This window comes from Dreissena polymorpha, chromosome 10 (assembly GCF_020536995.1).
Source record: "Dreissena polymorpha isolate Duluth1 chromosome 10, UMN_Dpol_1.0, whole genome shotgun sequence".
Lineage (NCBI taxonomy): Eukaryota > Metazoa > Mollusca > Bivalvia > Myida > Dreissenidae > Dreissena > Dreissena polymorpha.
Genome location: NC_068364.1, coordinates 25,696,290 through 25,720,337, shown reverse-complemented (window position 1 = coordinate 25,720,337; position 24,048 = coordinate 25,696,290). Strand labels below are relative to the sequence as shown.

Genomic DNA, 24,048 nt, shown 5'->3' with positions numbered 1-24,048 from the left:
ATGAAAATTGGCAATAAAACAACTGTCTACATATACATACTATAATACTCTCCTGAATCACTACATCACACTTTTTCTGGTAGAAAAATGCATATAACTATATGTGGAATAAGCACTGATAATGTATGAATGAATCTGGTTTGCTTTCCAACAGACAGAGCATTATTCAGAAAGGCCAATTCTTTACTAAACAGCAAATGTAACCATGCGGCACTAATGCCTATTTGTTCAACTTGTCACAAAATTCCACTTATGTAAAAAACAAACAATATGTTAACGCTAAACTTTACGTCTTACCCCTGAGTTTGATGCTTATTTATGGAAAGTTAGCTTAATTATTTGTGAAAAATTATCTTAAAATTGTAAAATGAATGACACTTTTACAGCCCGGACAAGCTGTGTTCAGGCCAACTTTAACATTTGACCTCTATTAAGTGTGACATTGACCTCTGAGTTAGGCAGACAGGTTTAACACGCGAAATTGTAAAATAAACATCTAAAAAAGATAAAAAATAATTTTTTAAGTGTTATGCTATTTGGCATGTAAATAACGTTGAAGACCATTACACTTGCTAAACAATGTGTGACATTTAAATAAATGACTGCCCTTATGTCTTAAATATTTATCAATCATTCGTTAAGGAATCTATTACATGCGTTTTGAAATTGGTCATTTTGCCTTTCTATGAATTTGCCCATGTAAGAGAAAGTCATTTCTATACAGACACACATATTGTTATTGTATGACTGGACTTTATGAATAAGTAAAATATGACGTTAATAATTTTTTTTGAATCACCGCAGCAATTTAAATCGGCGACAAAGAGCGGCGTTCATGTTCCGGAATTTCCGGGTGCCAGAAGTCGACGATAAGGACCAACCGGAAGTCGATGCCGTCGTGCCAGACCTCGTGCTCGAAAGAGTCGTCAAATATGATAAACTTGCCTTCTTTCCACGTCCTGCAATTCGGTCAATATCAACAATTTTCGTCCATTTTTATTATTTATAGATCTTTATATAAAATAATACCTTGGTATTGAATATAAATAAAAGTTATTTAGCGAGGCATAGAAAACCTAAACTTTAATCACCAAATTCTGCGAGTGGTTCAGGTTTTCATACAAGACAAATATATGTATTCGACATGGTAAATATTCTTTTACATGCCTTTTTTCTTTAAATGTTCAATCTCTGTGCTCATTTTAATTGTTTGCTAGCAGATAATGCGAGTTTGGAACGAAATTGAGGCAACTTTTTTCCTTTAGGGAGTTTTGCAGGCGAATATTGGGAATTGTGTTTTTTTCCTCAATTGGGAAAGTGCCTTTTAATGGTACTTACTAAAGAATGAAGAACATGCTGAAATTACCTGGTCTCGTTGCCCACTCGTATCCTCGGCCCTTGCGGCACCTTAAGCCCCAGGTGGGCCCTAATTCTACAGTTTGTGGGCCCAGTATGAGGCCACACGTGCACCCCTGGATGCATGACGGAGTACTTGATTTGCCCTCGCCGGCAGCCATTGGCTTCTGGAATCTGGTCAAGTAGGGCACAGGTTCTGGGCACCTTTCTGCAGTGGTTTTCGTTTTTACGTCCTAAACAACACGAAAATATACAATTTTGAATGGCGAATACAATCAGTACATAGCCATATAAACATAGTACATATTGCAATGAGATAGCATGTCAAGGGATTGTGATTGATAGAATTTACTTACGGATAATGTTCTTAACATCTTAGATATAAGTGTAATATTCGGAATCATAGTATTACTGAAAATATAATTCCATGTCAAGGCAACAGTATTAAAATATGATTCACAGTGGATGATTGTTAATAGATCTACCAAAATGTGCAGTTAACAACTACTGCGTTGCTATTTAATGTTTTGTGAAAACGGTAAACAAATAACCGTATTGGTAGTGCATATTCTAGAGATGCTTTCCATTGAAAGTTCTGGGCATACGTTTAATGATGATAATAGAAATAATAATAATACATTACAAAAGTTCAAGTAGTTTTCAAGTTTACAACTCTTTAAGTTTAAAAGATATTAAAATTTAAAAAATTAACAAAGGACATGTTCTTTAAAATTTCTAAGTTAAAAAAAGGGGATTTTTAATGTAGGATAAACAAGAGCTGTCAGAGGACAGCACGCACGACTATTCGAGTGCTTGACAGTATAACGTAAGCCATCATGGGGAAATTGTTCATATTCAATAAGGTCAAGGTAATATAGTCATATTCTAAGTGGAATAGGACCATAATTAAAACATATTGATCGCTTATGTTTTAAAGAAGTTGTACTTTATAGACGATTCTGAGTTCAGGTATATTTTCCACAATCTAATGAACATTTGTTAGGACATTAAACAAAGTAATACGATTTTATTTCAGGTTTGATAGCAATAGCTTGGGTGGGATGGTCCTTCAAAAATGAAATAAATAGATATTTGTTGTTTTTTTACAATGTTTTAAAAAAAATCTTTTTGGGTGGGAGTGGGGTGGGGGTGGAGACGGGGTATAATGTGGAGGGGTGGTCATTTATTACATTATCTTTCAAAAATAAAAAAAGGAAATCAACATTTATTTACTTTTGCTGGGGATTCTGGGGGGAGGTGGGGGATGGGGGATGGTTTGGGTGGGGTCCATTGTGGTAAGTCAGGTAAGTGTTTTTTTGTCAAAGAATGAATCAAATCTGATCATTAATAAAGAAGTAATGGCAATTTAAGCAAAATTTATTAATTTGACCTTCAGTGTCAAGGTCATTCAAAGGTCAATGTCAAATTCGATGCCAGGTACAGTACCCTCATGAAAATAAGAAAGTATTTGAAGTTTGAAAGCAATAGCCTTGATACTGTAGTAAAGTGGATCTAAACACAAAATTTAATAACATATTCAAAGTAAAAAGGGCCATAATTCCGTTAAAATGCCAACAAGAGTTATGCAACTTTTTCAGTACAGTCTCCTTATGATAGTTAGCGAGTGTTCCAACTCTGAAATCAATTATAGCTATGATACTTTAGGAGTGAAATGGACCAACACACACAACTTAGCCAAATGTTCAATCATCTAAGTATAAAAGGGGACACAATTCTGTCAAAATGCCAGTCAGAGTAACATAACTGCCTGCACAGTCCCCTTATTATAGTTAGTAAGTGTTGCAAGCATGAAAGCAATGGCTTTTATACTTTAGGAATAAAGTGGAGCTAAACACAAAACTTAACCAAATTTTGAATTTTCTAAGTGAAAACAGGGCTTTAATTCTTACAAAATGCTTGATACAGTTGTCTGCTCTTGTTTATAGATAGGGATCATGCTGGTAAAGAAGTATGCCAAATATAAAAGCAATATGTCAAGGTACATAGAAAATATTTGAGGTGGTACGCAAACTTTCACATAGATTTATCAATAATATTCATATTTTAAGTGAAAAAAGGGCCATACTTCTTACAAAATGCTTGATACAGTTATCTGCTCTTGGTTTTAGATTGGGGTCATGTTGGTCAAGAAGTATGCAAAATATAAAAGCAATATGACAACGTACATAGAAAATATTTGAGGTGGTACGCAAACTTGAACACAGATTAATCAATAATATGCAAATTCTAAGTGGAAAAAGGGCCATAAATTTTCAAAATGCTTGTCGATACAGTTGTCTGCTCTTGTTTATAGGTCTATTTCCATGTTTGAAAGATCCTCTTCTAAATAGTTTAACTTCGCGAGTAGACTGAACGCCCAATTTGCAAACAGAAACACTGGTTTCCGTGACACAAATTCACTGTGCACATTTCTAAACAAAATATGTTTTTCTTGTATCTTAAACGTAGTCTTTTTCGTTGACAAACACATTTCATTATTCCTATCAAACTATATGATGTCAGTCGTTAATTCGATTGATATTTGTCATTTCAATCATCTTAACTTTCGCTTCACAACGGTGTTATTTGCATACAAAATACCAAACACATTTTATGAAACCGATTTTAACTAGAAGATTGGGAAACGACAGCCAACTATATCGCTCGTTTTTAAAATGCTTAGGCAGAATCTACCAGTGTAAAATGCGGAGAGATTTTGAGGGCCGCGGATATATTAAGCATATGTTCATTTTTGTGACCCCGGGGCAGGGTAAAATTTGACCCCAGGGGCATAATTTGAACAAACTAAGTAAAGAACTATTAGATGTCACTACATACCGAATTCAGTAGCCCTAGGCCCTTTATATAAGCATTTGTTCAATTTTGTGACCCCCGGGGCAGGGTCAAATTTGACCCCAGGGGCATAATTTGAAGAAATTTGGTAGAGGACTATTAGATGTCTCTACATACCCAATATGATAACCCTAGGCCCAATGGTTATGGACGAGAATGATTTTCACAAAATATACCTTATATATGCAAATTTTCAATTTTGTGACCCCCGGGGCGGGGTCAAATTTGACCCCAGGGGCATAATTTGAACAAATTTGAAAGAGGTTCACCCAAGAAAAATTCCTGAAAAATTTCATCAGAATTGGACCAGTACTTTAGGAGAAGAAGATGTTTAAAGAAAAAGTTAACGCACGGACGGACGCACACACGCACGATGGACACAGGACCATGACATAAGCCCCTCTGGCCAGTGGAGCTAAAAATACATAGTCACAGGGAAGGAGTGAAAAGTAATAACAATGTCGGACACATGATTTGTGACAAGACGATAATAATTAAACGCAAAAACGTATTATCATACAACTCAAACATGTGAAGGGCAGTATTTTGCCATGTGCCAAACATTCATCAGGTGAACAGCACGCAAATATGACGCCCGATGCCAGTCATGATCATCGTCGTCTTTGTATAAATACACATGATAGGAAAGAAAACGTTTATTGCATTCAACCATTAAACAATTCTTATTGCACGCAAAACTTCCTTCAAACATATGTTGAACAAGCAAATTCGTTGAATTGAAATCCCCCGCCAATATTCTTCTGGACACAAAAGTGTTATATTTGACACTAAAAAGAGCATTTTTTCCAAGATACAAAGGGCCATAACTCTGTTTTTATCAGATGGTGTACAATGCCATTTGGCGTGCATTATCCTATTATCCATATATATATACTTATACCAAGTTTCAATGAAATCCGCCAAAGCACTTCCAAGATATTGCTCCGGACGGACGGACAGACGGACGGACGGACAGACGGACGCACAACGCCAAAACAATATCCCTCCGCCTATGGCGGGGGATAATAAAGCGTATCATCACTCTATGGTGAAGGCCAAGTGTCAATCATATTTAATTTATTAAAGTCCTCTTTTACACGAAATAATCAATTTAAAATTATTTCGAAAACAATTTGTATTCAATGGTAAGCGCGAAGTTAATATACGTACATTAAAACTGTTTTACAACAATAACAAAATAAGAAACTTATGTGTGTGATACAGATGCATTCTTATAGAAACTCCTAAATAGACTTAAACATACACAATGCTATAAATGCATGTCTAAAGAAAAATGTCACTTTTATAAATAATTCGAAAACACATTACTATTGTACGAATTTCTTCTGTTTAAGTTTCGTTCATGTTTGATACAAACTATAACTATTTTAAAAATAAACAAGGGCTGTTTGTAAAACATGCATGCCCCCCCCCCCCTATGGGCTCACAGTTGTAGTGACAGCCATTTTGTAAATATGTTTTTGTCACTGTGACCTTGACCTTTGACCCAGTGACCTGAAAATCAATAGGGGTCATCTGCGAGTCATGATCAATGTAACTACGAAGTTTTCATGATCCTAGGCATAAGCGTTCTTGAATTATCATCCGGAAACCATTTCACTATTTCGGGTAACTGTGACCTTGACCTTTGACCTAGTGACCTGAAAATCAATAGGGGTCATCTGCAAGTCATGATCAATCTACCTAACAAGTTTCATGATCCGAGGCATAAGCGTTCTGGAGTTATCATCCGGAAACCATTTTACTATTTCGGGTCACCGTGACTTTGACCTTTGACCTTGTGACCTGAAAATCAATAGGGTTCATCTGCGAGTCATGATTAATCTACCCATCAAGTTTCATGATCCTAGGCATAAGCGTTCTTGAATTATCATCCGGAAACCATTTTACTATTTTGGGTCACAGTGACCTTGACCTTTGACCTAGTGACCTCAAAATCAATAGGGGTCATCTGCGAGTCATGGTCGATGTACCTATGAAGTTTCATGATCCTAGGCCTAAGCGTTCTTGAGTTATCATTCGGAAACCACCTGGTGGACGGACCGACCGACCGACATGTGCAAAGCAATATACCCCCTCTTCTTCGAAGGGGGCATAATAAATAACATTTAACTGACGAATTAAAATTGTAATAAAAATAGTAAAAACAGTAAGTAATCAAAGAATTACTTGTGGTTAAGTCCAATTATTTTAATACGACCAATATCTTGCCTCCCTGATATAAAACAAATTGACTCAATTCGCCAGTTTAAAAAAGCAATAACAGTAAGTTATCAAAAAGTTAATTGTAGACAACGTTCCGTATTTTTAAACGACTTGTAACTTGCCTCTCTTATATATAGTAAATTGACTGTAATCACCAGTCTAAAAAAGCAATTACAGTAAGTTATCAAATAGTTACTTGTAGATAACACTTCTTATTGCAATACAACCACTGACCAGTGAATTGATTCAAGTCGCAGTTTAACAAATAGCAAGTACAATAAATTATTAAAAAGTTACTTGTAGACAACGCTTATTATATTTATACGACCAATGACTTGCCTCTCTGATACAAAGTAAATTGTTTCCAGTCGCCAGTTTCCCGTAGGTTCTCTTCCTCCGGACTAAACGATCCTGTCGTCTGATCCAGCTGCGCCAAACCTTCATCGCGAATAGTCTCCCAATTATTCTCCAACATCTACAACACATAATTCAGTCTCGTGTTGGGAAAACGCGGTTCAATGCATGTCCGTCCAGATTAGCCTGTGCAGTCCGCACAGGCTAATCAGGGACGACACTTTCCGCCTAGAATAGATTTTTGTTTACAAGAGACCACTTTATAACGAAAAAAACATAAAAGCGGAAAGCGCGCAAAATAAAACGGCTCATCTGGAATGACAATATACGCGCATGCATTAAGTTCCCTTTTACAAGATCGAGTCAATTTAAGCATACATTTTACTTTGCTTTCCGAGTTATACCGCCATTAAGAACTTTTTGTTTAACATCTGTGTTAAATAGAATTTTGATTTTTCAATGGCTACAAATTCTCTGACAGAGCAATTTTATGACGTTCAAAAGGTTGTCTTCAACGGGAATGAAAATCCCGCCAGTAAACCTTGTTTTACTTTTTTTAATTCTATTCGTGTCATTAGCATGGAGCTCTATATTCCCATCGTTAAAATATAGCAATTTAAGGAATGTACCATTTACTTCAAAAATGCCCCACACATTGAACAAGTCTTTTTTAGTGTTAATAAGAGCGATACTGGTACAGAAATCTGAAAATCATAAACACATACCGGTTCTTAACAACAAACTAGATCCCGTGAGCATGTTTTTAGAGATGAAAAAGACTGAGAAGGTGTAGAAGAAACGTGAAACACGGGAAATGTCAAATCATTTTTCATATTATGAAAGGTTCAACAATGGGATGCATGAGGGCAGTTTTTCATGAGATCACATTTAAATAAGGTTGGAGCTTAAAATTGGCTCGACCAAGATTGCGAACTATTACCAACATATATCGTCCAAATGCACTCAATAAATGTTCATGCTGACTTTATTTTATTCCATTTCCGATGAGAATACAATACTAAGTACAAACAAATGATATAAAATAATGTTATACATTGAATATATAACAAACGTTTACACTTATTCGTGACGACAACATGAACTATTCCGCCGGACAATTAAAGCTCACAGGTTTACCTGAACTCCACTTTATTGGTCTTGATATCGCTTTACTTTAACATAATTATTCATTCATATAACCCACATACGCTTATCAATAAGTCTGAATTGAAAGTTGTTTAGCAGAAAAAAACGTAATATAGTGCCTGTAGGAAACCTAGGTTAAGGTCGGCCCGGTTTACGGGGCTTGTACACAGGTAGGCGAAACAACAATTACATAAGTGTCATAGGTTCAAAAAAATGCATGCCTTATATTCAAACATTCAAAACAACAATCCACACTAAGATTCTTTCAATACATTCTCGTTTAGTTGAAATCATCAAATTAAATCGGAACAAGCAAATTCGTTGAATTGATATCCCCGGCCATGTGATATTTTTCGAAAATACAAAAATCTGTGAACAAGCCCCTTTAAAGGTTTTGATGTTTCATTTAAATGTTTACTTTTGTGTTCTTGGTTTTGTCCCGTATGGTTTAGGCAATTTGAACATAGCTTTAAATAGACTAAAAATGTGTTACACACCATGATGCTCCCACAACACATGTTTGGACACGAACATATCCACTGTAAATTCTACAGTGGACAAATGTTCATTATAATGGGGTACATACAATCACCGAAAAGCACCGAATAGCACCGGTGCTTTTCGGAGCTATTCGGTGCCTTTTTGGTGATTGGATGGACCGATTATAATGCCAAAAACTCGTCATTGCCAAAATTCATATCTTAACAATCATCTACGCATTAAAGCCATTCAACTGTCAAAGTTTGAGCGAGATAACCCTTTATTTTAACGAGAGTTGACGACACAAAATTGTGGAACAATATACATTTGTATTCTATAGTGTAAAAAGGCAAAATGCCATACGTCTGACAAACTTGACAGAGTCAACATTCTTTTCTTTACGATAAATTTACAAATGAAGCTAAATCAAGACTTGAGAGAATGTTTGTGAAAGTTTCACAGATATTTATTGTTGGTAACGAGTTGTTTTAATCACAACGCACTGTTGTTAAATAATATACATGTATAGAGGTAAAACTGACAAAGTACCATAATTCTGTTAAAACTCTTCGTAGCCAAAACACTTTAGTGACGATCATCTACAGTTAAAATTTTTTTTTTTAAGTTTAAGGACGTCCGCCCAGTACTCGACGGAAATTAAAACTAAGGATGGAAACAAATATGAGAATATCCGAAAAAGTGTAGTATATTCGAATCTAAAATTCCGATTAGAATATTTGATTTGTTTCCAAAGAAACTTTTATGAATAAATGCAAAAATGCATTTTTGGTTTACAATTAACGAGATGATAATTGACATACAGGAGGGTGTCTGGGGTTGGGGAGCGTCTTGGAGGGTTTTATCTGTCAGTTTTCAAGGGTGTTAATACAACGTTTTTACTATCCTGTCAAAGATATTGACATTTTGTTAACAGTTCGGGTTCTTCCACTTTTAGCGACCATCTAGGATGTCAATATCAACATTTTATTCCCGCAATCTTAAACAACCTGGTGTAGTCATGTTAACGGTAAAGTTTTTAAAATGTACAGTCTCTAACAAGTCATTTATGACTGGTTACATTCGTGTCATCGTGTTTTATTGTATGTGTAAATTGTATAATGAACATGCAATGTAATTGAGACTTGAATAAATACTATGATTTTTTTAACAAACATGCAGATGACCATAACAAGTCATGTTAAATAAAATTATTTATCAATCTTTATATAGAACCATTTATCCAATATTGTTCTTTCCAGTAATATGTTTAACAAGCAGAAGAACTGCCGATACCGACATGTTTACTCGTATTTGTTGTTGAACCAAAATTGTGTATGTGTCGTCAATCGTGATACATCGACTATTCCGGGAATTCTCGGTAAGATGTGTCCTATGAACTTATGTCCATACAAATGGGATTTCCCAACCGAGAACATGTATTGTGTACATGGAAGAGTTTTCTGCTGTACAGCATAAATTGGCTTGCAATTGAATTAAAAAAATTATTTTGTTCATTTCCCTGGTGCTACTTCTCGACATGAAATAAGATCGTAAGACAACTATCGCTTTAACAGAGTGCAGATTTATCGGGGTTTTCAGGGATTGACACACTGGCTCGACAGAATGTAAACACACTGTTAAGCACTTTATTTTTGAAAATACCTTAAGTTATCGAAATAAATTTTCAAAAAAATGAGCGCATAAAAGACAGTTGTTCTTGCAGTTTGCGCCGATATCATAAGGTATAAGAATAACCCATTGAATACGTCTGAAATCGGTGACACAATTTTACGTTGCGTGCAGTATACGTGGAATTTTTTAACAAGAACACAGGCTTATTAAATAAAGTTAGTCTGATGTATTTCGCATTGCAAAAAGCAGCATAAAAATCTAATTTTTTGCACTTGTTGAAACTCTTAAAATAATTTGGTTTAAAAAGTCACGTGATCCTTCACCCTGTTTAAGACAACAGACACAACCCCTCTTTCGTTACATTCAAATGGCCAATCATTTAAATTGATAAATTCATATTTAAAATTCATGATTATCAATAAGAATTTAGTTACTGCAATATTAACCTATATCATTTGTTTACAATAAGTATCATAATTAATTCACCTTGAAAGCATTCATTTCAAACCAGCTATATATTATAGATACTCCTTATATATCATCAATGTTTGCTCAAAGTTTTGACACAATCGTGGTTTTGGAGTCCGTTCTGAAAAGTAATGCGGAAATATTTTATCTACAGGAGGTTATCCCCCCAATTTTAATATTGTTTTGAAATAAAAGAGGATAACGGTCACATGTTTACCGGAAATATCTTATACCTTATGAAAATAAACTGTGAGGTACAACGTTCATAACAAGTATCGTATCGTTTAGAAAGATGATTATTCCATCTCCCGGTTTAAAGATGCATATACGATATGATTTAAACTGCATTTTTGGCAATCAGAAACAGTGCTTTGTTCCACCGTTGGTAATTTAGGCCATTGGAATGTAAGGTATAAAAATAGAATATTCGAATATATTCGAATACTGAACAAAACGAATATTCGAATATTATTTCGATATCCGTTCCCATTTCTGTAAAAAAAAACACACCAGCTGCGGGTGCATCTATTAATAAAAAAAATGCAATTCCTAATGCCTCCCACTTCGTTGCGGCATTAAAAATAGTGCAATGGTAGCAAAAATGGCGGCATTAACAGAAGCGCAATGGTAGCAAAAATGGCGGCATAAAAAGTAGCGCAATGGTAGCAAAAATGGCGGCATTAAAAGTAGCGCAATTGTAGCAAAAATGGTGGCATTAAAAGTAGCGCAATGGTAGCAAAAATGCATCTCCTGATAATGTTTCTTGAGTTTTAGTATCCCTATATTAAGTGCGAACTGAACGTAATGTCTTACTAAAAATTCTTCCCGGAAGATGTTGAAATGTACACTATAAGTTTAACGTATGTGAGGACTCGTTATGTGATACTTATCACCGACATTTCAGATGACAAGAACCAACGTGTCAAAATCTTGCAGTTAATTTACCTGAAACCTATTTATTTTAGCTCGATTGCATAGAAAGCCTAGAGTTTATTAGAAACTCTCTCGAGACCGTTTCCTGGGACTAGAACCAGTACTTAGTGTCTATGGGGGAAATCTAAAGAACGCTCTCACGGTAGGGATCGAACCCGTGACCTCCCGATCGCTGCGACAAAAAAAAAGTTTGATTTGAAATTTCGTGGATTGTTAATATTAATCGCTAAAAAGCTCTGGAATAGGATAATTTAATTTCATTACCACAAAATACATTTCCGTTTTCAATACTATGCTAAAAAGTGTTACTGCCTAAGGCAAGGTCACTCAAAGCATTCAAGGCAGTTAACGCAAAAATACGACAATTATTGTTATCAAATGTTGTAACTCTCGCGTGCATCGCTTTGTCATTCTTATGATCCTGTAGTTTCTGTATTTGCTGATTTATTGGACCATTTGGACGGATTATGTTTTTCACAAACAACGTACTCGCTTAACGGGTGCCAGACGCACTGACCTACCTACAAGGATGTATGACAAACACGTGTGTGTGTGTGTGTGCGCGTGTTTGTATTTCCGAGTTTATAAACACGTCACATGCGTCTTCACGAATGCACGTGTGTGCGGACCTGCCTCTTTGACCTTTCAGTGGAAAATGTTAACGTTGAGAAAAGTACGTCAAATTTACCCTAACTGTCCGGTTATTTGCCAAATATATGTCGGGAAAAAAATGTTGCACAGTGACCAACGAGATCTTAATGTGCTCTAGTTGATACTAGTAGTTGCAACTGTGCCCATCAGATGGGTAACTTAGATGTCGAATAATAAAAGAGCTATTAAAATATTATATTACACAGAGATGGTCGTACATTGTGTATATATAATAATTTGGAAGCCGAATACGTGATTACGGCTAATAACAAACACGCAATACACACCGTTAGATATTTCAGGTACGTGGTTTCAGCTGGTGTCCACCATGGACGACCGGTTATCTTCGTCTCAGCGTTGTACAGTGATCGCTGATCGGCAGATAGAAATAACCCCGCATTGGCGCCTTCTTGATAAACCTTACGTGCCTGAAAGAGTAGAGCGCGATCAAATTAGTTGAGTTCTGGAAAAATTGCCCTTAATGCTTGTGCGTAAAGTGTCCTCCCAGATAAGCCTGTGCAGTCCGCACAGGCTTATCAGGGACTTTACTATACCCATTTATGTAACTTTAAGTAAACGAGTTAAGGTGGAAAGTGTCGTCCCGGATTAGCCTGTGCAGACTGCGTAGGCTAATCAAAGACGACACATTACGCACATGCATTACGCTAAGTTTTACCAGAACAAGGCTCAAATAATATTTGTTTCAGCTTTGTAATGCCAACAATGACTGGCCAACATTGGCCCTTCTTGACAAAAAATATGTGGCTTCATAGCGGAATTTATTTATTTATTTTTTTGGTATTTATTGTTATGAGAAGTATTTATAATACAAAACTGTGTCATGGTCATATTCCGATATAATTGCTAAAACAACAAATACATAAACCACTTCAAGGTTTAGAGCATTTCAATAACGCCAAGGCACTAATCCATATGAGATGACAGATGACATTATACATAATTTTTAATCGATTCACACACCAGTCTTATATTTTGCATAAAATAAAATACTATCAGTGTTACATGCTTTAGCTTGAGATCATAAACTATTTACAGAAAATTATATATTGTTCATGTAATGTAATCGTTTGCATTTGCGTTTGATTAACATTCAGTGGCAACACGTAATAGCCAGGCTATTCAACTCTAATTACAGTAATTTGTTGGGCCAAATTGGGAAAAGTACCGGTACCCCACAATAATGGGAAAATTAGTGCGAAACACCCTGAAATTGGGAAAATTTGCGTGAAATTGTCGTCATGAAATCTTCCCTTTGGGAATTATGGGTCTTATTAATTGCTTGAAACTTACTTGCAAAAACACTTACAAATATTCTTGTATATGCCTTCTTGCTGAAATGTCAGTTCCAGTGCTCATTTTATTTCTTAACTTGCAGAAAATGCGCTTTTGGAACGAAATTAACACGACTTTTGCTTCGTTTTAAGAATTTTTCGGAAGGCCACTGGGAATTTATAAGTTGTCCTCTATTACAAAAGTGCCTTCTATGGATAATTAAAAAAGAGGAGAACAAATCGCTGGGTTACCATTTCGTTATTGCTTGTTCTCATATAAGCATCGCCAAGATGGTAAAAGAATCGACCGTCAAGAGTGCCCGGCTGTCTAGAATCAATGCCTTTTTGCAACATGGGTATGGCCCCTGTGTAGTTCAGGTCAGTAATTTTTAGAATGAAACCTAGATGAACCAACGAAAATCCGTCTTCTGGATTCTCCTTCAATAGCTGAAAAAAACAACATCAAATTAACATTTATTAAAACCCTTTCCAACATAGATACATTTTTTTTACGTATTTGTAATCCCTTAGAAATTACAATTAATTAAATACCTTTCTTACTAAATTCAAGTTTTGAAGGCTTTATATCCAACCCTTAGTTACTGATGATCGAGCAGCAAACAGCAGAAAACCTAAATAGACTGGGAGTTACTCGCAGGCTGTTCTGGTTTTATGCTGGTTGCAAAAGACATTTTCACTTAGCTTCCTGGAAAACTGGGCTTAATGCGTGTGCAGTAAGTATAATTTATTATTAACCGATGCACTCGGCACAATCTTATCAAGGAGGAGACTTTGCGCCAAGACGAGATTGAAATTCATTTGAGACTTTCTTTAAACGAAAAATCCATAAAAACTGAAAGTGCAGACTGCACAGGCTAATCTGGGACGACATTTTACACAAATGCATTTAGCCCAGGTAGTGGTATCCCAGAACAAGGCTCAACTAATAACACATTTTCCTGTAGACGCCAAATATGCCCATTAAGGCACTCACCAAACAAGCATGAAACTACAATAACAATAGGACAACTTTGATGATGCAACAAGATTGGATTTTACCCTTTCCCACTTAGAAGCAATGTGAAAATGGCTATAAGCAAACAGCATAAGACCAGAACAGCCCGCGAGTAACACACAGTTTGTTCAGGTTTTATATTGTTTGCTGCTCATCAGTATCTAAGGTTTGGAGATGAAGCCTTAAACAGTTAAATCTAGTAAGAAAGGTCTTAAACAAGGCTATTGTCAAGCAATATGGCCCCTTACCGGCTCCACCATTGTCAGAAATTCCACCATTTTCAGAATTATTTATTTTTTGGTTGCCATAGCAACCACAATTTTTGACGTAGGAACAAGATGAACTGACGTGCATAATGTCCATATTGCCATCTATCCATGTTGCAAGTTTCATGAAAAAGTATTAAGAACTTTTAGACTTATCGCAGGATCCAGAAAAGTGTGACAGACAGACAGACTCACAGACAGACTCACAGATGCACAAAGCGCAAACCATAAGTCCCCTCCAGTGAAACCGGTAGGGGACAATTGAATATAACTTTATAATGGACTACAAATGCGTGAAAATACGTATCTAAGTGTTAAAGGATTGCATTAATCATCAGTTTGCAAGAGTCATTGTTCCATGTTCAATGCTGTAAGTTGCCAAATGATCGCGATCTGTGATTGGTAAAACATGAGAATATGACGATACTTTTACATTTGAACAAGCAATTTCTGAACATAGTAAATTCATTCATAACCTAAATCATGACAACAGGTGCAGCGCCATTCCAACAACAATGTCCTATAATACAGTACCCGCACACAGAGGTTCATGTATGAACAATGATGTAATCTAAACATGTTTTGAACATGGAATGCGAGTCACGCGACAAATGGACACACTATTTCACAGTTTAACTGTTAAAAAGCACATGGCAGTGATGTTAAGGTGCTTGATCTTTTACCGATATTTGAAATTCACTCGCAGAAAGGATGGTAAAAGTACAAATGATGGTAACAGTAGCTCAAGGTGATAATAGAAGCAAGTAGGTATGTATGCTGAAATGAACAATGTGTGTGTGCAAGTCAGATTTTATTGACAGATCCTCTCAGCCTCTTCCCACTGCCTTGTATGCGGACCTGCCCCTGTGACCTTTCAGGAGAAAACAATTTTATTTTGAGCTTAAGTACATATAGGTCACATTTACTGGCTGCTAGGTTTTTTGCCAAATAACTAATTTTGGTCGATATTATAGGACATCAATAATGTGTCCATCATAACATTGCCTGCACTTCTTAGCAGATGGTACAAAAACACACAACAATAAATATCGACTAATTTCCAATTTAAGGCTAATTTCCACTTTAACGGATTTCCCAGCATTCCAAAGCCTATTAGAACAGTAACACATGACAGATACATCTTCAAGCAGTGACAACACAATACAAAAAATACTTCACGTTTGTGAATAGTTCCCTAGCCAGTTCGTTTTGGCCTGTTTTCAAGTAGCTGGTCCCCAGTTTGTGTGGAAACTCTGGCATGTTGGGGTAACGCTCCATCATGTACCTCCAAGTTTCGGCTTCCTTGCGCGACCAACCTGTGAATATTGCTTGATGTTATATTATGCCACTTGTAGTAAAATACAAAGTAATTTGCCTTGTTTTGGGAAAACTGGGCCTAATGCATGTGTTTAAAATGTCATCCAAGATTAGCCTGTGCAGTCCGCCTATGCTAATCAGGGACAACACTTTCTGCTTTTATTGTAATGTTAGCTTATGCGGACAGCAAAGGCTTATCTGGTTTGACACTTTACGCACATGCATTAAAGGCTCTATAAAGGTGAAGACCGTAATTATTTACCGATTTTTAAATATTTATTTCATAATTAATTTATAAAGGTTATCAAAAAACAATATATCTATGCTATTGGACATTACAATAAATAATAAGCAATACAACTAGTTTTGAGCTCAAAATAAAGTGTCCTCCAAGTCAATTGTGTTTACAAACAATCTGTTTATTTACATCGCTGTTTACTCGGAAAAGAGAAAGTGAAAGTGACTCAGGTCACCAAAAATATAACGAAGCTTTTTAACGTTTTCTGGTATCACTCACAAAGTAGGTCTCTTCTAAATGGCTAAAATGTTTGTAGTGATCTAATAAGTTACTTTCTGCTGGTTAAAAGTTGTTTAAAATAGAATTAAAATTGAATTTTCTTTCGACTATTTTTAGCATATGTCACGGCTCTGGGGCTACACATCACGTTAGTTGCAAAAATGTAAACATTTCTTCCAATTATGAAAAGGGTTTATCTTCCATTATTCTTGACAACGTTGTACCTAAGCTGTTTTATGAGCAGTTTTTATGCAAGAGTAACTGAAATACGGTAAAAATCAGACCAATTGATATGCATAATAATTGGTTTTGTCACCTTTATAGAGCCTTTAAGACCAGTTATCCAGCAAAAATGCTCTTAATATGCCACTTTTAGTAAAATACAGACATGTTTTTCTGTCAAATAAAATTGCAGTTTAAAATTTAAACTTATTTTATTCTGAATTTAAAACAGTCAATGGAAGGACCAGACGCCACCTTGTGAACAAGTTTTGAATTGTTTATTGATAGCCGTTGGATTAAACATTAAAATATAACAATAAATTCAAGTGCTCATGAAAATATTAATTATCCTCATTTCCAGTGATAGCATGCTTTGTCATTATATCCAAAACAAATATTCTTTATTAATTAAAAATTTAAAATCTAGGTTCCTATCTTTCACAGTTCCAATCTTTCACACTACAAGTTCTTTTTGAATATACTAGTAGAAAACTAAACTCATTCCAGAAGTGATGTGCATGTATATGCCATGAAACCACATCTTGTATATGTATTTTTTTTTGAGTTATAGAAAGGTTAAGGTTAAAACGTGGCATAACTTTAAAGGGTCCTTTTCAGGTTTTGGTAAATTGACAAAATTTAAAAAAATGTTTCAGATTCGCAAATTTTCGTTATAGTAATGATATTTGTGAGGTAACAGTAATACTGAACATTTACCATGCTCTAAAATATCCATTATATGCATATTTTGACGATTTAAAAACCTGAAAACAAGGGCTGTTTGTAAAACATGCATGCCCCCCATATGGGCTCTCCGTTGTAGTGAGAGCCATTGTGTGAATATGTTTTTTGTCACTGTGACCTTGACCTTTGACCTAGTGATCTGAAAATCAATAGGGGTCATCTGTCAGTAATGATCAATGTCCCTATGAAGTTTCATGATCCTAGCCATAAGCATTCTTGAGTTATCATCCGGACACCATTTTACTATTTCGGGTCACCGTGACCTTGACCTTTGACCTTGTGACCTGAAAATCAATAGGGGTTCATCTGTGAGTCATGATCAATCTACCTATCAAGTTTCATGATCCTAGGAATAAGCGTTCTTCAGTTATCATCCGGAAACCATTTTACTATTTCGGGTCATCGTGACCTTGACCTTTGACCTAGTGACCTGAAAATCAATAGGGGTCACCTGCGAGTCATGATCAATCTACCTATCAAGTTTCATGATCCTAGGCCTAAGCGTTCTTGAGTTATCATCTGGAAACCATTTTACTATTTCGGGTCACTGTGACCTTGACCTTTGACCTAGTGACCTCAAAATCAATTAGGGTCATCTGCGAGTCATGATCAATGTACCTATGAAGTTTCATGATCCTAGGCCCAAGCGTTCTTGAGTTATTGTCTGACAACCACCTGGTGGACGGACCGACAGACCGACCGACCGACAGACCGACATGAGCAAAGCAATATACCCCCTCTTCTTCGAAGGGGGGCATAATTATAAAGCGTTGCATTTTGTCATACTACAAGGATTGCTTATATAAAATACTTCACTCATTCTATGAGCACGGATGACCAAGTGGTCTAAGCAATAGACTTTTACTCCAGGGGTCAGTGGTTTGAGTCCAGTTGAAGGTTACTTTGTTTTTCTTTTTTTCAATTTTATCCTTTTTTTTTACTGGAGCTTTTTAGATCCAATCTTTACATGTATCAATATAAAGCATTTAATGACAAACTTCAATACATGCTTAAATCTGTGAAAAGGCCCCTTAAACAATTTGTAACGTGGGACATGCACAACTTCATATCACTTGGAAACCAATTAAAAATGCAGGCATTTTGAAATGTCCAGTATGTAGAAGTTCGTTACCCGACAAGTTTGTGTCAAATGACAGATGGACAGATAGACAGACAAACAGACAGCCGCCCATTGTGAATCCAGTATAATTACGCTTGATTGGTCATTGTCGGCTCAGGTACTACTTACATGTACCCCGGGTACAGTAAATATACTAAAACGTACCTGGAAAATGTAACGCTAAATCAGTTGTTGTCGGCTTATTTTTTTTAAATCAATTATATTCACATTTATGTCAATTTTCTGTAAAATGGCCTCTATATTCTCGAAACTCTTCAAAAAAAGCTTGTTGATGCAGTTTTTTTAAATAGAAATTCGTTTAAGATAATCGGAAGCGTGTTTTACGACATCGGATTTTGGGCTGGAATACAACTCGGGTACAGTCTAATATCAACCGGGTACAATTACGTATATTTACCGTACCCGGGGTACATGTAAGTATACTTAAGAGTACCCAGGGTACATGTAAGAAGTACCCGAGCCGACAGTGACCAATCGAGCTATAATTACCTCTACGTCATGTTTTAGCCTTATTCTGGGAAAATGGGGCTTAATTTTTGCCCCAGATTAGCAGGCAAAAAGTCTGCAAAAGCTAATTAGGGTCTACCCTTTTCACTTAGCTTCGACCATTTTATAGAACAGACTTACTTTAAACCAAAAATTTAATAACAGCAAAAAGTGTCATCCCTGATAAGCCTGTGCAGACTGCACAGGCTGATCTGGCACAACACTTTAAGCACACACATTTAACCCCATTTTTTCAGAGTTAGACTTAAATGTAGCTACACTACACAGTAACCTCTGAATGCCTGCCGATCGCCCAATTTCTCTGCAATCCTCATGCGGAGCAGATCGGGAGTCTTTGACAGCCTCAAGGCCTTGTCCATCAATGCCATGCCCTCCTCTAGCATCTTGTTGCTTTTCTGTTGCTCAGCAAGTTTGTCTAATACCTTGAAAACATGAAAAACGCATGCTTTTCCCAACATTTTGGGAATGGGTAAGGGGTCTTTTGGATTGGGAAAAATTGCCTTGTAAAGACTAACAAGAGCACCGCATGACGGATGCCATGCACAGCTGCGAAAGCTTGTCAGATTTTTTTTTTTTTTTAAGAGGTCACAGTGACCTTGACCTTTGACCTAGAGACCAAAAAATGGGTGTGGCATGTAGACCTCATGAAGGTGCAGCTATGAAGTTTCAAAGTTGTATGTGGAAGCACTTTGATTTTAGAGCAAATGTGACGCGGACGTCGGATGTTTGACGACGACAAGCTGTATATGACAATACCTCAGGTTTTCTCCGAAAACAGCCCAGCTAAAAATGGTACATTTTTATGTTATAATGTACTTACAAATACTTTATATATTATAATTTGTTTTAAATATTAAATTTAGTTAAACTTATAGTGCTGGATACAGCAATGAACTTATTGGTGAATTTTTTTTTACAAAAATAATTATGTTTTGGAAACCTTCAGTTTGGAATTTTAGGCATTCATTTGGGAAAAGTAAATAGTTTTTGAATTTGGGAATGGGGCCGAATTGGGCATCAAATATTATTTGAACAAATAAACTGTGAAAAACAATAATCCCACCAGTGTAACATGTCATAGGAATGGTATTACATTTTATTAGTACAATGTATACACTTCAACACCGTTATTTCGAAGTCGACGGGACGGTTAAAAAAACTTCGGATTAACGATAGTTCGAAATAAACATTTGACAGAAGACTTCTTTGATTCTGTAAAAATAAAACATAATGGAATTTGCATGGTCCAGATACACGATACTTTTAATAATTGTTTTATTTAAAAACGTAAACTAGTCAGATAGCAATAAATTTCTACTTGTAACAAACGGAGGAATAAAACAATTATTTTTATTTTTCTCTTATTACAGAACATATATAATATAATAAATAGCACAAACTATCAGAACATATAAAATATTACGAATAGCACATCATACATGTAAACACATATGAAAACATTTTCAGAAATTAACATTTTTTCAAAATCAGACGCGATGTCTCTCTGAACACCTGCGTTAGCAGCACTTAACTGGACGCGTGTAACATAATTCTCCAATTTGACATGGATATTGAAGAACTCACTTCCACCCGTGTTTTGCTCGCAGAACTGCCTTGCGTCGTTGATGCATATGGTCACACGTTGATTAGAATACATGTTCATTCTTGTGTTGACGGCCTTGTTGTCGGCTTTTGACAACATTATAAAATTAGCATGCTATGCGCAGACGACAAAGGTGTAATTATCGGCTTCTGACGCGCAACGCCCAGACGACATAGGTGTGAAATTACGCTCAATGTTTTGCAGTTTTGACTTTGGATTAAATATTGATAATTAGGTGCGAATTATACTGTTGGGACCGACAGAATCACTTCGAAATAACGATTTCTTCGGTTTAACGAAGTTGGGATTAACAATTTAATTTTACATTAAACAAAGAAGAACCACAATCGGGACCCGAAAAATACTTCGAAATAACGGTGACTTCGGATTATTGGTATTCGAAATAACGGTGTTGAAGTGTACATTGTTTTACAATTAAATGCCTTAAAAAACACACTTATCATTGGGCATAATGACACTTACTAACATAAAAGTAATAAACAAGTAAACACCAATGGTTTGCATTCACTGGTAAAAGGCAGTGACCATAGATTTAATAATTTTTATTTTGTGTGGTGATGAATGTACTCTATTGAATTGGCCTTTGGTAACATTGTGTCAAATAAAAGATGGATAGTAACAGAAACATCCCACCCTGTTTTTGTTTTTTTTGCTTCATATGTTACAGCCTGTGCCTATTGGATTGGGAAAAATAGCGTGATAAACCATGCACATGGGAAAAATGAAACATTATTAAATAATAATAAATAACAGTATTCCTATATTATTGTTTATAGGTGAATGTTCAACTGCATTTTAAAACGTATGTTTTAAAGTGCTACAGAATTATATCCCTGTATAATAAACTCAATAAACCAATCATTAACTTTATTGGAAAAGTTCTGAATCTTTTTTTGGTAAATTTTGTCAGATATAAAGTTTTACAGAATTATATCCCAGTATAATAAACTCAATAAACCAATTTATGAAGTTTATTGGAAAAGTTTTGAATCTTTTTTGGGAAATTTTGGTTAGATATTAGGAAAAAATGTTAATTTTCGCCATTGGGAAGCAGTCTGAAAGAGGCTCTAATTTTTGGGGAAAAAAACACTGTCACCTGATATTGTTTCTGGAGGTTTATTATTGCCAGTTTTATGAACATAGATAATCTTACAGCCACAACATTTGTGAACTCCCTATTAAGTCCCTTACCTGACCTTTGCCCCATAAAGCTCTTGGGCTCTGTGACTTGTTCTTAAGGATGTCATCAAACAGATCTAGAGCCTTTTTCAGTTCACCCTGAAATTTAGAGCACAACAAATGAACCTGGCTCTGGGAAAAGGGGGCTAAATTCATGTTCGTAAAACTAAGGTGTTGTCCCAGATTAGCCTGTGCAGTCCACACATTCTGGTCTGTGACGACACTAAAGACTTTAATTGCAGATTTCATTAAAAACATGTCTCTTCCTAGCAAAAATCCAGTTAAGGCAGAAAGTGTCCTCCCAAATAAGCCTGTGCAGACTGCACAGGCTAATTAAGAAATAATATTTTTCTATCATGGTTTGTTGTCGAATAACCCACAGTAAGGAGTATAGATGCGTAGGAATTAAATCACGAGTGCGAAGCACGAGTGATTTGATAACACGCATCTATACAACTTACTGTGGGTTATTCGACAACAAACCATCATAGAAAAATATTATTTCGATTCTAACACCATTCTGATTGATTTGGTTCAAGCTTTAGGACGTGAACTATATTTTTCAATACTCCGCCCTTCTTAGTACTAAGTTCACTATTGAGTGACGTCATTGAATTGTACAAACATATGACATCATTTTCATTCATAAATATTTTGCAAATGACGTCACTTTCATTGAAAACAACAATCGTAGAAACTTAATGACTTCAAGTTTATTGATGCTACTGAAAAGCTGACATGCTATAAATGTTTTCTGAATTACGTTTCCTAACAAATAACATTCTTTATAGACATGGTTATGCCACTTATCACCAAATATACAATTTATTGTTTCATTACATTTATATACATGCTACATTTATTACATTTCTTTTAGAACGGGTTTTAGCACGTGCATTTTACTGCAATATTTAACAACACTTAACACACATGTATTAAACCCTGTTTTCTCAGAGCAAAGCTCATAAAGTTATTTATATTACTGTCCATGATCTAGTTGGTATATGGATGTAATATTAGATATAGCAAACACAAATATGGTGACTTATATTAAGGTCGCCATTTTAATATAGACAATGATGATCATTCAACTGTTGTTTTATGAATGTAACACACTTTTGAATCATTACTTACATAATGGAAAACATGTTTTAGATGGCTATATTTAATTACATATATTGATTTTCAGTTGTTGTTTTTAAGAAATGGAAAGCAGAAGCGATAAGTCAATGCAGTTCTTAACTTACAAATAATAATAACTAACAAATGAATACAGCATTAATATGCCCAATTTGTTTGCAGTCTATTGTAAAATTATTTGAATTATAGTGGCTAAAATCCATTATCAGGACATTTTGAATCAATTTCAGCTGAATTAATACAAAAAGAGGGTAACAATAAAAAATGCTTCAGCTAGGATCCCTGTGGAATATTTTCCATAAAGCTTATGTTAAATATGCATATATTTCATGTTAAACGTATTTTCATTTGAAACATAATTTCTTTAATAAATAAACTGTTTCCCTGTGAAAATTTAATTAGTTTATTGAAACTTCAAATACAAATTTCCTGCCACAATGGGATCAGATCAAAACTAGGGTGGGGTCTAAAAGGGAAGGGTGGGACCTGGCGGTGGTAGGGTGCTCCGGCCACTCCGTTTAGGCCTAGCTGAAGCACTGAATAAAATACAATCTTACAAAAAAAATAGTTTTCAAGCGGTGTACTTTTTCAGCATTCTGTGACCGATATCTACTTCTAAAAAAATGCATTATCGCCTTACCACAAGCACATTTTTATGTGATAGGGTGTATGTTAACAGATAGGGTCAACATATCAACACCTTTGTGATACCTTAAGTTAACAGATCTCTAGAGTAATAACAAGGTGTTTCTACGATTTCGTCGATTTGATCTGATGACGTAGATTTTGGGAGCATGTGACCAAGACTACAACTAAGCCTAGATATTGTAAAGAGAAAATTCTGACCATGTTTCATAAACATTGAGTAATGCACGAGGCTTCTATACAGTTGCAGTGTTGGGTTTTCTTTCACCATATTGGGAGGGGGCACGGTGGCTTTGCATTGGGAAAGTTCGGAATTTGTGAAATTAGTATTGTTCATTTT

At 35.6% G+C, this 24,048-nt stretch overlaps 1 protein-coding gene across 1 annotated transcript in view; it reads right to left on the bottom strand.

Moving 5' to 3' along the window:
• Positions 1–277: 277 nt before the first annotated feature.
• LOC127847703 (aspartyl/asparaginyl beta-hydroxylase-like) overlaps positions 278–24,048 on the bottom strand; it is a 39,063-nt gene continuing 15,292 nt past the window's right edge. The window contains exons 4-11 of the mRNA XM_052379781.1: positions 21,936–22,022; positions 19,392–19,542; positions 15,852–15,988; positions 13,644–13,838; positions 12,387–12,527; positions 6,775–6,910; positions 1,367–1,589; positions 278–959 (exon numbers count right to left, since the gene is read on the bottom strand). Coding sequence (XP_052235741.1) covers positions 809–959; positions 1,367–1,589; positions 6,775–6,910; positions 12,387–12,527; positions 13,644–13,838; positions 15,852–15,988; positions 19,392–19,542; positions 21,936–22,022 — 1,221 coding nt within the window. The 3' untranslated portion in view covers positions 278–808. The remainder of the gene's footprint in view (positions 960–1,366; positions 1,590–6,774; positions 6,911–12,386; positions 12,528–13,643; positions 13,839–15,851; positions 15,989–19,391; positions 19,543–21,935; positions 22,023–24,048) is intronic.